Below are 12,753 nucleotides of genomic sequence, written 5' to 3' on the forward strand. Positions count from 1 at the left end.
TGAGGGTTTTACAGTTTGATATGCCATTGTAACTTCCTTGATATGTAATCATACACTTTAGCATTGTTTACAGGTAAATACACCCCTTTTCTCTCACCTTCCCCCTACTCCCTCCCGTTCCCCTCCTACCCTTTATTCCCCTTTACTTACCTTATACATTTGACTGCTACTGTGTTTAAGAGTTTCTCAGCTCTATACTTTCCATTGTAGGCTGGTTTATACTTTGTATTGTAATAATTCAATAAATATTTTACAAAAAAAAAAAAAACAGAAGTCTTATGATTGTCTAGTTCAGATTAGTCTTTCTCAGCTAGACTATCAGCAAGTCTGAAAATGAATAATATCAACGTTAAATATATTTAAAATAGTAATCATGGGCAAATTTTCAATTTTGACTTAAATTCCACTTTAAGGGTGGAAGCTTGCACAGCAAGGCGACAGAAAATATGTATAGTCAATCTAGTTCTGCTCTTTTAGAAGATCTTTGTAGACAGTTAATTTACTAAAAAGAGTAGATTAAAAAACGTATAATATTTGTTATATTTTAAATGATTCTGTTGTTGTTTAGTGCTGCTAATGTGTTTCACTTTTTATTCTGTTGGGTTTATATACCATCCAACTGCCTGCTACTTACATGATGCATGGTTTGTTAGCCAAGTGAAAAAAACTTGAAATTCATGTTGTTCTTAAATGTTTATTCTATTTTCAGGGACCAATAGGTCCTCCAGGACTTCCCGGTATCCAGGTGAGAACTAGTTAAATACACTGGAAAAATTAGGCACATCATAGTAGAAGGTGCTACCCATAAATGTTCATTATTCCTTGTTCTACAACTATTTGGACATGCGTGTTTAAAGAACGGACCTATTCAACAAGGAAATGCAAAAACAATCATAATGTACACAGTGCAGTAACCCATCAATATAGCTTTTTGGCTTCATTGGTTTAATTGTCCAATGTTTGTATTAACTTATGTACTGTTTATTGCCCTTGATATAAGACTTAAAGATGTAATAATTGTTTTTCACTAGGGTCCACAGGGTCTTCCTGGAATGTCAGGTCCTCCTGGTCCAGAAGTGAGTGGTAACCTTTTAACATTTATGATATTGAAACTGTAGATACAACCATAATGTAAGTTATTTTTAGAATTTTTTTAAAGGCAGTTAATGTGGTTTTAAAAGCGTTTCCAGCAACTATTATGTGCAATAATACATGTAGTATTTTAGCTTCTATTTAGACAATTGACTTAGGTGTTAAACTATTGTTCAAGGCCCCTAACCTCACTAGGGTTGTTATAAGATTAAATACCCAAGCACAATATGAGCTGATGTTGGCACACAAAAACTATACCCAGAAACATTTTAAGAAAGATTGGCATGTTTGGATTACTGCCCCCAAAGCCTCTACATTTCATATTTTTTAATATTAAATGTTTAAAATTGTATTACTGTACCTTTATTCATTTCTTACAACTGATTGTTTATGGTATTTAGGCAGTTATTTGTTCCTGATGAATGTGTCTCATTACCTGTTAAAGCAGGAGTTCACCCGAAAAAAAATGTTTAACATTAGATTGAGGCTAATTTTAGTAAGCAGAATCGGGTGTTCTTTTTAAAATGAATGCAGTACTTACCGTTTTAGAGATCGATGTTCTCCCGTTGCTTCCGGGTATGATCTTCAGGACTGGGCGTTCCTATTTGATTGACAGCCTTCCAACGGTCGCATACAGCGCGTCACCAGTTGCCGATAGAAGCCGAACGTCGGTGCGGTTCTATACGGCGCCTGTGCACCGACGTTCGGCTACTTTCGGGAACTCGTGACGCGCTGTATGCAACCGTCGGAAGGCTGTCAATCAAATATGGAATGTCCAGTCCCGCAGCCCATACCAGGAAGCGGCGGGAGAACATCGATCTCTAAAACGGTAAGTACTACATTCATTTTTTAAAAAACACCCGATTCTGCTGACTAAAATTAGCCTCAATCTAATGTTAAAAATTGATATTTTGGGGGAATCTTCACTTTAAGACATGCAGCTTCCATTATATACATACCATATTTACAGTATGTTCCCACTGGGGTAGATAGGGTAGCTAATCCTACGTGAATTCCTATTGATGGATTTTTTTTTATTTTTTTGCGTGTCCGATTTAACAAAATGCAAGTTTTGTTTTTAGTGGCTTCTCGCCTCTCATTGCTTTTTATGGCATTTGTTATTAAATTGTACTCGTATAAGTAATTTCTTAAGAAAACTTCAGCTATCTGTACACTGTACCACATTGTTTTAAAGGGTCACTAAAGGAAATTTTTTTTTTTGCTGAAATTACTGTTTATTGGGTATAGAGACATAAAAGTTAACTGATTCCTTTAAAACCGAAAGTGAAACTAGAGGCACATTATGTGATAGATTAAATTCAATTTTTAATCATTTTTAAAAGGTACATACATGAAGTTCCGGGTGAGAGGTGAGTCGGGAAGACTCACAGAACAAAAACAAACAAATCCAGGGCAGTGTTTTGTTTTTAAAATGAATCTGATTGGTTCTGAGGAGTTTTAGACACACAGTAATGACAGCTTAGACCACAGTGAAAAGCTCCCTGTACCATGGTTATAAGGAAACAGGCAACCAGGAAGTGTGGAGATCACAGCAGAATTACAGCTACTTCAAAGCAAAAACGAACAATGAGGACATGAAACCAGTACTGCAGTATGGTAAAGGAAGCTTTTTAGCTAAAAAAAAAATTCCTTTAGTGACCCTTTAATACTCAATAAAAAAACTTTTAAAAGTAAAAAAATAAATAAAAAATATTTCTTTCTAGGTTGGAGGAAAATCGTACATTTTGTACACGCTAATGTTAACTTTTAAACTTGCATTCCTTCTCTTTGTCTCTGATGCCACAATATTGTAGGAGCTTAATGGTTATATCTTGAAATAACTACATTATTGTTTTTAAAAGTAGAGGCTCCCAGTGACCGTTACTAACACCAGAAGTGGGGGAAGTCTTTAAAAGAATCTGCTTGCGTAATTACCACGTGTAAAGACTGATTTCTATTGGCAATTAACCACTTCAGCCCTGGACCATATTGCTGGTCAAAGACCAGGCCGCTTTTTGCGATTCGACACTGCGTCACTTTAACTGACAATTGCGCGGTCGTGCGACGTGGCTCCCAAACAAAATTGGTGTCCTTTTTTCCCCACAAATAGAGCTTTCTTTTGGTGGTATTTGATCACCTCTGCAGTTTCTTATTTTTTGCGCTATAAACAAAAATAGAGCGACAATTTTGAAAAAAAATTATATTTTTTACTTTTTGCTGTAATAAATATCCCCCAAAAATATATAAAAAAAACATTTTTTTCCTCAGTTTAGGCCAATACGTATTCTTCTACATATTTTTCTTAAAAAAATTTGCAATAAGCGTTTGATTGGTTTGCGCAAAAGTTATAGCGTTTACAAAATAGGGGATAGTTTTATGGCATTTTTATTAATATTTTTTTTTACTAGTAATGGCGGCGATCAGCGATTTTTATCAGTACTGCAACATTATGGCAGACACTTCGGACACTTTTGACAAATTTTTGGGACCATTGGCATTTTTATAGCGATCAGTGCTATAAAAATGCATTGATTACTATAAAAATGACACTGGCAGGGAAGCAGTTAACACTAGGGGGCGAGGAAGGGGTTAAGTATGTTACCTGGGTGTGTTATAACTGAAGGGGGGTGGGGAAATGACTGATCCCTGTTCATACATTGTATGAACAGACAATCAGGCATTTCTCCCCCTGACAGGACCGGGAGCTGTGTGTTTACACACACAGCTCCCGGTTCTCGCTCTGTAACGAGCGATCGTGGGTGCCTGGCGGTGATCGCGCACGCCGGGCATGCGCGTCGCATGAGGGGCGAGCAGAGGGCGCTTGCGTGCGCGCCCCTATTGGCTGCTCTGGGAGATGACGTATAGCTACGTGATTTCGCCCAGCAGAGCCGACCTGCCGCCGTAAAACTGCGGCGGCTGGTCGGCAAGCGGTTAAAAATAAGGGTCATGACTCTGTAATGTTCTAATTGCCTTTCAGATACTCAATGTGTTTAAATAAAAGTATTTCTTATATGTACCTTTAACTAATTTGGACATTTGTATTAAATGCTTGTACTCAGCGCAGACCATTTTCTTTATCGTACATCACGGGACACAGAGCGGCATTCATTACTATATGGGTTATATGGAGTACCTTCAGGTGTAGACACTGGCAATCTCAAACAGGAAATGCCCCTCCCTATATAACCCCCTCCCATAGGAGGAGTACCTCAGTTTTTCCGCCAGTGTCTTAGGTGTTAGTCATGGTTTAGCTTGCCTCCACATCCTTGGGATTAGGTGAGCTAACCGGTTCTGTCCAAAAAAGCCTCAGCGCTAAAGTGGTCAGTAACCGGACCCCAAACCCTTGGGGTATAGCCCATAATGCTTTTCTTTTTAGAGAGCTGGACCCTGGGCCCAGAACTTAGAAACCTTTGGGTGCCTAATGTTTCTGTTGCCAGAGTGCTATATGGGCCCAGGACAGTGGATCCTTCATAGGAACCCAGGGCCTGAAGGTCTAGACATCCCCACCGAGATGGGGGAAGATTGGGCCTCTTGCTTGGCAAAGTCCTGCGGCATGGAGCAGGTAAGTGAGGGGAAAACTTGCGGAACTTGGTTCTTAGCAGGTTTTTTCTGGGGGGTCACAGGGGACATGCCTAAAGTTATGCACTGCATCTGGCAAACTAGTCACATATCATAAAGATAGGATGGCTCTATATGTATTATTCCCCATAAGATGTGACCTCCCTTGTAGTGTTGGAAAAGCATTGAGTGGGGCCTGTGTTATATAAAAATATATGTGTGTGTCAGAGAGCTGTGCTTACCTGCAAGCCTCCAGGCGATGCTCCATTCAGTCTTCCTCCTCACGGCCTGCAAAGCAGGCAAAACGCTGACCTCCTCATGGCTGCAGTTTGCTGGAGCAGAGAGGTCCCTTCCTCCCAACCCCACCCCCCCCCTGTCGGGAGGGGCATTTCCTGTTTGAGATTGCTGGGGGGGAAGGGCGGGTCAGTGGCTTAAGGAAGGGGCGGCCCTTCCTTGTTTGTTCCATATAGCTCATTCAATACTTTGGAACTGAGGAGGAAAGACCAGAACGGCAAGCACGGGGCGCCGAGGACACACAGTGGCCAGAAAGAATATTGCAGTCTTCAGAAAGACTGTTTTCAAGCCTAGGAATAGGCTGTTTCTTTTCCATCTCATAGTTTTTCTTGCAATACTACTCAGGGGGACAGAATGTTTTTTCTTTCCTAGATTTGAAAAAAAAAAAAAAAAGATTTTTTTTTGAAAAAAAAAAAAAAAAAAAGAGAAGTGTCATCTAGGGGAGAGGAAGCATTTTTTATCCCCCAAACAGGTGTTTGGGCATTTAACTATTTATAAGTCCCAGGTACCAATAAGTAGCAGGTGTACCTCGGTATTGTACCATGGCATCAAAAAACAAGGGTACAAGAGGTGGGGATTCCCCCAGAGAGTCTGAGGTCTCGGACAATGCTATGCCGCTGCTTTCCCCACAGGGAGCCTTGGGGCCATCGGGATCTGGGGCTGGAGCTGACGCGGGTCAGTCCAACCCTAAGATGGTCACGGAGGAGGTATTACTCACCTCTTTAAAAGAGATGCAGAAAAGCATGGGTAAAATGATAGCCGCAGCTATGCGGGGCAGTAAGCGGAATAGATCTCCGTCGCCCGAGCGCGGACCCTCAGAAGAGGAGGTCCTTTCCTCAGGGGAATTGGACGACCTCTTGGACAAGGACCAAGTAGGTTCAGGGATCGAAGATCCGGATACAGAGGAGTCTGGGGCAGTCTCCCTGAGGGAGAGCTGGTGGATTCAAGGATTGTCGGACTTGGTCCATAGGGCATTCAACTTGCCAGTACCAGATCTCCAGGTATCGACGGTTTCAGCTTTGGGTTCACTGAGGGCGCCTCAAAGCAATGCTGTGTTTCCGATCCATCCTCTATTAGAGGGAGTTTTGTTCCAAGATTGGAACAAGCCAGATAAGATCTTCTTACCACCTAAGAAGTTCTCTGTCCTATATCCTATGGAAGAAAAATTTTCCAAAAGATGGGCTACTCCTGCAGTGGACGCAGCCATCTCACGTGTTAACAAATCGTTAACATGCCCTGTAGAAAACATACAGGTGTTCAAGGATCCAGTTGATAAGCGCTTGGAAGCACTACTTAAGAACTCCTTCACTACTGCAGGGGCAGTAGTACAGCCAGCTGTGGCTGCGATTGGGGTCGCTCAAGCATTATCGGATCAATTTAAGCAGATGCTTAAACTTATTCCTGCCCAGCAGGCAGAAGAATTTTCGGATGTCCCTAAGGCCATATGTTTTACGGTAGACGCAATCAAGGATTCTATCCAGCAAGCGTCACGTTTATCGTTATCCCTTATCCATATGAGAAGACTCTTATGGTTAAAAAGCTGGGAGGCTGAGCCCCCATGCAAGAAGCTCCTGGTAGGGTTCCCCTTCCATGGAGGACGACTCTTCGGAGAAGACCTAGATAAATACATTCAGACCATTTCAAACGGCAAGAGTACTCTCTTGCCAACTAAGAAGAAGGTTCAGGGGCCTGCGTTTAAACGACAGTATTCCCCTGGGCAGGGGCCCTCTAATGCCAAGCAGTATCGACGGCCTCCTGCAAAAGCAAACTTCGGCTTCAACAGCAAATCACAAGGACAGGCTGTTAGAGGCAAAAGGCAGTGGTTTCGCAAACCAGCAAAACCAGCCCCCAAGCCAACCTTATGAAGGGGCGCCCCCACCCACGAAGGTGGGGGGAAGGCTGCGACTCTTTTCAGAGATTTGGGAAGCCAGCATTCCCGACGAGTGGGTACGGTCTTCCGTGGCCACAGGCTACAAATTAGATTTCCTAAGGTTTCCTCCTCCTCATTTCCAGGAGTCGAGGATTCCAAACGATCCGCCTCGGATTCCGGCCAGCCTGGAACAGGGGCTGGGTTTCTACTCCAACCTATTCATCATCCCCAATGGAGATGTCAGGCCAATTTTGGACCTAAAGATGGTAAATGCATATCTAAAGATCCGCTCATTTCGGATGGAATCCGTGCGGTCAGCAGCTGCCACACTCCAGAAGGACGACTTCATGGCGTCCATAGACATAAAGGATGCCTACCTTCATGTTCCAATTTATCAGCCACATCAAAGATATCTACGCTTCATGGTGGCTTCGCGTCACTTCCAATTCGTGGCGCTTCCCTTCGGGTTGGCTACGGCCCCCCGGGTGTTCACGAAGGTCCTAGCTCCGATCCTAGCCAAGCTAAGGATCCAAGGGGTCACGATCCTAGCATACCTGGACGACCTCCTAGTCATAGACCACTCGTCTCCCGGCTTGGAGCGAGCAGTGGCCCTCACGGTCCAATACCTCGAGAGGTTCGGCTGGGTCCTAAATCGAGAAAAGTCAGCTTTCCAGCCCACAAGGCAGTTGGAATATCTCGGCATGAGATTAGACACAGAACAACAAGGAGTGTTCCTACCTCTGAGGAAGGTAAAAGCCATCAAGGAATTAATCCTACTGGTTCTAAGCAAGAAAGAACCGACTATTCGCCTATGTATGAGGTTACTAGGCAAGATGGTGGCCACATTCGAGGCGGTACCATACGCCCAGAGCCACACTCGCATCCTACAGGCAGCCATCCTGTCAGCATGGAGCAGAAGGCCACAGGCCTTGGATATCCCGTTGCCGCTCTCATCAAGAGTCCGACAAAGTCTGTGTTGGTGGTTAGACCCTCAGAATCTACTGAAAGGGAAGTCTTTCAGCCCAGTGGCTTGGAAGATAGTGACCACAGACGCCAGCCTGACGGGCTGGGGAGCAATTTTGGATGGTTGCACTCGCCAAGGTACTTGGGCAAAGCCAGAGAAGCAGTTGCCCATCAACATCTTGGAGCTCAGAGCTGCTCGACTAGCCCTCAGGGCTTGGACGTCAAAATTGCAGGGGTTCCCGGTGAGAATTCAATCAGACAATGCCACGGCCGTGGCATACATAAATCACCAAGGGGGAACCAGGAGTCAAGCCGCTCAGAGAGAGGTGAGCTTGATTCTCCTATGGGCAGAGGCTCATGTGCCCTGCATATCGGCAATATTCATTCCAGGAGTGGACAACTTTCAGGCGGACTTCTTAAGCCGCCAGACTCTATGGCCGGGGGAATGGTCTCTGCATCCACAAGTCTTTCAAGCACTCTGCCAAAGATGGGGAGTGCCGGACGTGGATATCAGGGCATCGAGACTCAACAAGAAACTAGACAGGTTCATATCCCGCTCAAGGGATCCGATGGCCTGCGGAACCGATGCGTTGGTTTGCCCTTGGCATCAGTTCAAACTTCTTTATGCGTTTCCCCCGCTCCAGTTACTACCCCGCCTGCTGCGCAGGATCCGGGTGGAGCACATACCAGTCATCCTGGTAGCTCCAGCATGGCCCAGAAGGGCATGGTACTCACTAATCTTAAGGATGGTAGTGGGAGACCCTTGGACTCTTCCTCTACGGCCAGACCTGCTATCGCAAGGTCCGATCCTCCACCCTGCCTTACGGCATCTAAATTTGACGGCCTGGAAGCTGAATCCCTGATTCTCAGGGGTAGAGGTCTGTCTCAGAAAGTAATCTCTACCCTAATCAGAGCCAGGAAACCGGTCTCTAGGGTGATTTATTACAGGGTCTGGAAGGCCTATGTAGGCTGGTGTGAGTCCAAGCGATGGCTTTCTCGCAAATTTACCATCGATAGAGTATTAAGTTTTCTCCAGCTAGGAGTGGATAAAGGATTGGCATTAAGCACAATCAAAGGACAGATTTCTGCTCTGTCAGTGTGGTTTCAGCGGCCGCTGGCCACCCACTCGCTGGTTAAGACCTTCCTTCAAGGGGTCTTACGTATTAGACCTCCAGTTAAATCCCCGCTTTGTCCGTGGGATTTAAATCTTGTTCTGTCAAGTTTACAGAAACAACCGTTTGAGCCGTTGGCTGATATTCCTTTGGTTCTACTGACAAGGAAGTTAGTATTTTTGGTTGCCATAGTTTCCGCAAGAAGAGTTTCGGAGCTGGCGGCCTTATCCTGTAAGGAACCATATCTTGTTTTTCATAAGGACAGGGTCGTTCTCCGCCCTCATCCTTCCTTCCTACCGAAGGTCATATCCAGTTTTCATTTGAACCAGGATTTGGTATTACCATCCTTCTTCCCTAAACCTACTTCCAGAAAGGAAGGGTTGCTGCATACCTTGGATATCGTCAGGGCCATGAAGGCCTATCTTAAAGCTACAAAGAAGATCCGGAAAACAGATGTGCTGTTCATTCTACCGGATGGGCCCAAGAAGGGGCAGGCAGCTGCAAAGTCCACCATTTCTAGGTGGATTAAGCAATTAATCACTCAGGCCTACGGCTTGAAAGGGTTGCCTCCTCCAGTATCATTAAAGGCTCATTCTACTAGAGCCATGGGCGCCTCCTGGGCAGCACACCACCAGATCTCTATGGCTCAAGTTTGCAAGGCGGCAACCTGGTCTTCTGTCCACACGTTTACAAAATTCTACAAGTTGGACGTAAGAAGGAATACTGATACTGCCTTCGGGCAGGCAGTGCTGCAGGCTGCAGTTTGAGACCCTCGGATTCCGGGGGCTCCTCTTTTTTGAGTTAAATTTAAAATTTAAAAATTATTTTTCTCAACTAAGTTGGATTTATTATGATTTGAGTATATCTCTAAATTAAATCCTTTTGTCTTGGAGATGTTCTCCCTCCCCTCATTGTAAGCATTGCTTTGGGACATCCCATATAGTAATGAATGCCGCTCTGTGTCCCGTGATGTACGATAAAGAAAAAGAGATTTTTAATACAGCTTACCTGTAAAATCTTTTTCTTGGAGTACATCACGGGACACAGAGCTCCCACCCCTCTTTTTTGAGGACCATTTTGGGAGGCATACTGCTTGCTACAAAACTGAGGTACTCCTCCTATGGGAGGGGGTTATATAGGGAGGGGCATTTCCTGTTTGAGATTGCCAGTGTCTACACCTGAAGGTACTCCATATAACCCATATAGTAATGAATGCCGCTCTGTGTCCCGTGATGTACTCCAAGAAAAAGATTTTACAGGTAAGCTGTATTAAAAATCTCTTTATTGTTGACTCTAAAATAATTAAAAAATGTAATGGAAAATACTGTTGCATACAATATGTCACTGTGTCTTCTAGGGTGTGCCAGGGAGAGATGGCAGACCCGGACTCCCAGGACCTCCAGGTGACCCAGTATGTGAACTCATGTAGATTGTCCAAACTATTGAAATTAGGTTGTATGTTAAACTCTTAAAGTGTTACTAAACCCAGAACCCTGTATTCACTATATCTAGTCTTCCACAGTACACAGAATGTGGAAATGCAATTGCTTTAGTAAATATAAATTGCTAAATACATTTTCTCATCCGCAGTATATAGCAGTCTTGTGACTTCTATCAGTGTCCATCTGAGCACTCGTTAAACCTTGTAGGAGGAGTTTTCATTCTCCTCTGACTGGTCCTATGAGGCTGTCAGACCCTTGACCCTCTGCCTGGACAGTGCTGATTGGCCCTGTGTTGATCAAATTCACCCCCCCCCCAAAAAAAGAAAGATATCTAGCAATACACCCACAAACTGAGCAGGTGCTGAGTGCCTCCAGGTCTATTTAGGATCAGCAAATGGATTGGGGACAGTAAAATAAGGAAAGTATTAAATAAGTCAGGATCAAACAGAATTTTTACACAATGTGGAAGATTAACCCGTTCCACAGTGATTGTATATGCAGTAAAGCATGCTTGTTATAAACTGATTTTACTGTTGTGGGTTTAGTAACACTATACCTACTAGGATTGCATAGGAAATCTGAGACAAATATTGAAGACTGTGGCACAACATCCAGAACAATTTGAGCAAAAACAGGAAAAAGGACTTTGACGTTTATCACTAGGATGCTGAAATAGGAAATAAAAATAAAAAAATATATATTTAATTTATTATAATCACATTAAAACACATGATTTTAAGAAAAAACATGAACATATCTGGAAAAAACACTGTCCCACGTACAAAAACAGATATAATGCTGATATATAAAAATTGCATGGATGGCCTAGAAATGGATTACAAAGTAGTCCTAGAAGGTCCCTTTTGGCTGAAGGCCACACATATGAGATCAGTGTCGGCGCCAATAGATCGCTATGCGTTTCTCCGGTGGCTTCTTCAGGAGATTCTATTGGTACATAGCAAGAGAGAGGAGGAGCATCCAAACAGCACAACGAGCTCAATCCATGAAGCAATGCACCATCATAGAACACCAGGAAAAAAAATGAGGAGAAAAATAGGAAGAACAGACAAATAACAATAGATGGAGCAAAAAGACCAGCTCCAGACGTTGTACAAGCAGCCAAAAAATTGAGGAGCCTTAAACCGGATGTGTGGCAGCTTCTAAAACCTATATAGAATAGATATCCCCAGTGGGCAAATGTTGATGATCAGACAAAGATGCCGAACCCATAGGCCAGCATATACAATGGCCTGTCGCAGTCTGTCCAGCTGACTTCCCCAGGTTGAGAGGGGGTGGATAAGGGTGAATAGACACACTTGGTCCTTTATGATTAGGCTGCAACGCCGGTCCTGCTCAATGTCAGGCCACGTACACACCACCGGATCTCCGCTGGAAACGATCTGCAGGATCGTTTCCAGCGGAGATTCCTCCTCCGGATTTGGATCCGATGGCGTGTACACACCATCGGATCCAAATCTGTGCGGAATTCATCCGCGGTGACGTGTCTCGCCGTCGCCGCGACGATGACGTGCGCGACGCTGGAAGGTAAGTATTTCCACGCATGCGTCGAATCATTACGACGCATGCGAGGGAGGGGAGCGGACGGATTGATCCGGTGAGTCTGTACAGACCACCGGATCAATCCGCTGGAGCCGATTCCAGCGGATAGATTTCTTAGCATGCTAAGAAATTTATATCCGCTTGAAATCGATCGGCCCGAGCAATCTCCATGGATAAATATCCGCTAGGCCGTACAGACGACCGGATTTGTCCGCTGGAACTGATCCGCGGATCAATCCCAGAGGATAGATCCGGTCATGTGTACGGGGCCTCAGACACACCGCAATATGTAATAGGATGTTTAATCAAGTTCTTTTACATTACATTTTGTTGTTTTATATAAAACGCTAGTTTCCATCTCGGAAAAGCTGTTTAGTCCATAGTTCTGATTCTGTTTTTGGTGATAGGTAAAGCTTTCTTTAAGGAGTATGCATCAATATATAGATTTGTATTATTTTTATACCAGCTAGGTAAAATATTGTAATATTTGGTATAGAATAAACAAAAACGTTTTTTTTGACCAAACCATAAATAAATAATGATCCCGAATAAAAGCAAACCAAAATGTATTCTTCTTCTTCTCCAATTCACAGGTTCATTTGTAAGCATTATTCCCTTCCCAGGCATATGAAAGGATTCTGAACTAACCTAAAAAATTATAAAAAAGATGAGAAATTTCAGGGCTGCTTGGCAAACAATGTTATTCAGTGAAAGAATTGGTTTGGGAAAACAAAAGACATCACAGTAGCGGTATTTCTTTATGTATAACATTTGGACAGGATATGCTGGAGGCAGGATCTCTATTATTGAGATACAAATGAAAGAGTGGAGTAGTGCTAGGCTTGGATGAAGTTTGTTCTGT

General features: G+C 43.7%; 1 protein-coding gene across 1 annotated transcript in view; it reads left to right on the plus strand.

Moving 5' to 3' along the window:
* Positions 1-12,753, plus strand: part of LOC120935697 (collagen alpha-1(XIX) chain-like) — a 335,822-nt gene that overhangs the window by 300,420 nt on the left and 22,649 nt on the right. Inside the window, exons 20-22 of the mRNA XM_040347751.1 lie at positions 710-745; positions 1,032-1,076; positions 10,247-10,300. Coding sequence (XP_040203685.1) covers positions 710-745; positions 1,032-1,076; positions 10,247-10,300 — 135 coding nt within the window. The remainder of the gene's footprint in view (positions 1-709; positions 746-1,031; positions 1,077-10,246; positions 10,301-12,753) is intronic.

This window comes from Rana temporaria, chromosome 4 (assembly GCF_905171775.1).
Source record: "Rana temporaria chromosome 4, aRanTem1.1, whole genome shotgun sequence".
NCBI classification, from domain to species: domain Eukaryota; kingdom Metazoa; phylum Chordata; class Amphibia; order Anura; family Ranidae; genus Rana; species Rana temporaria.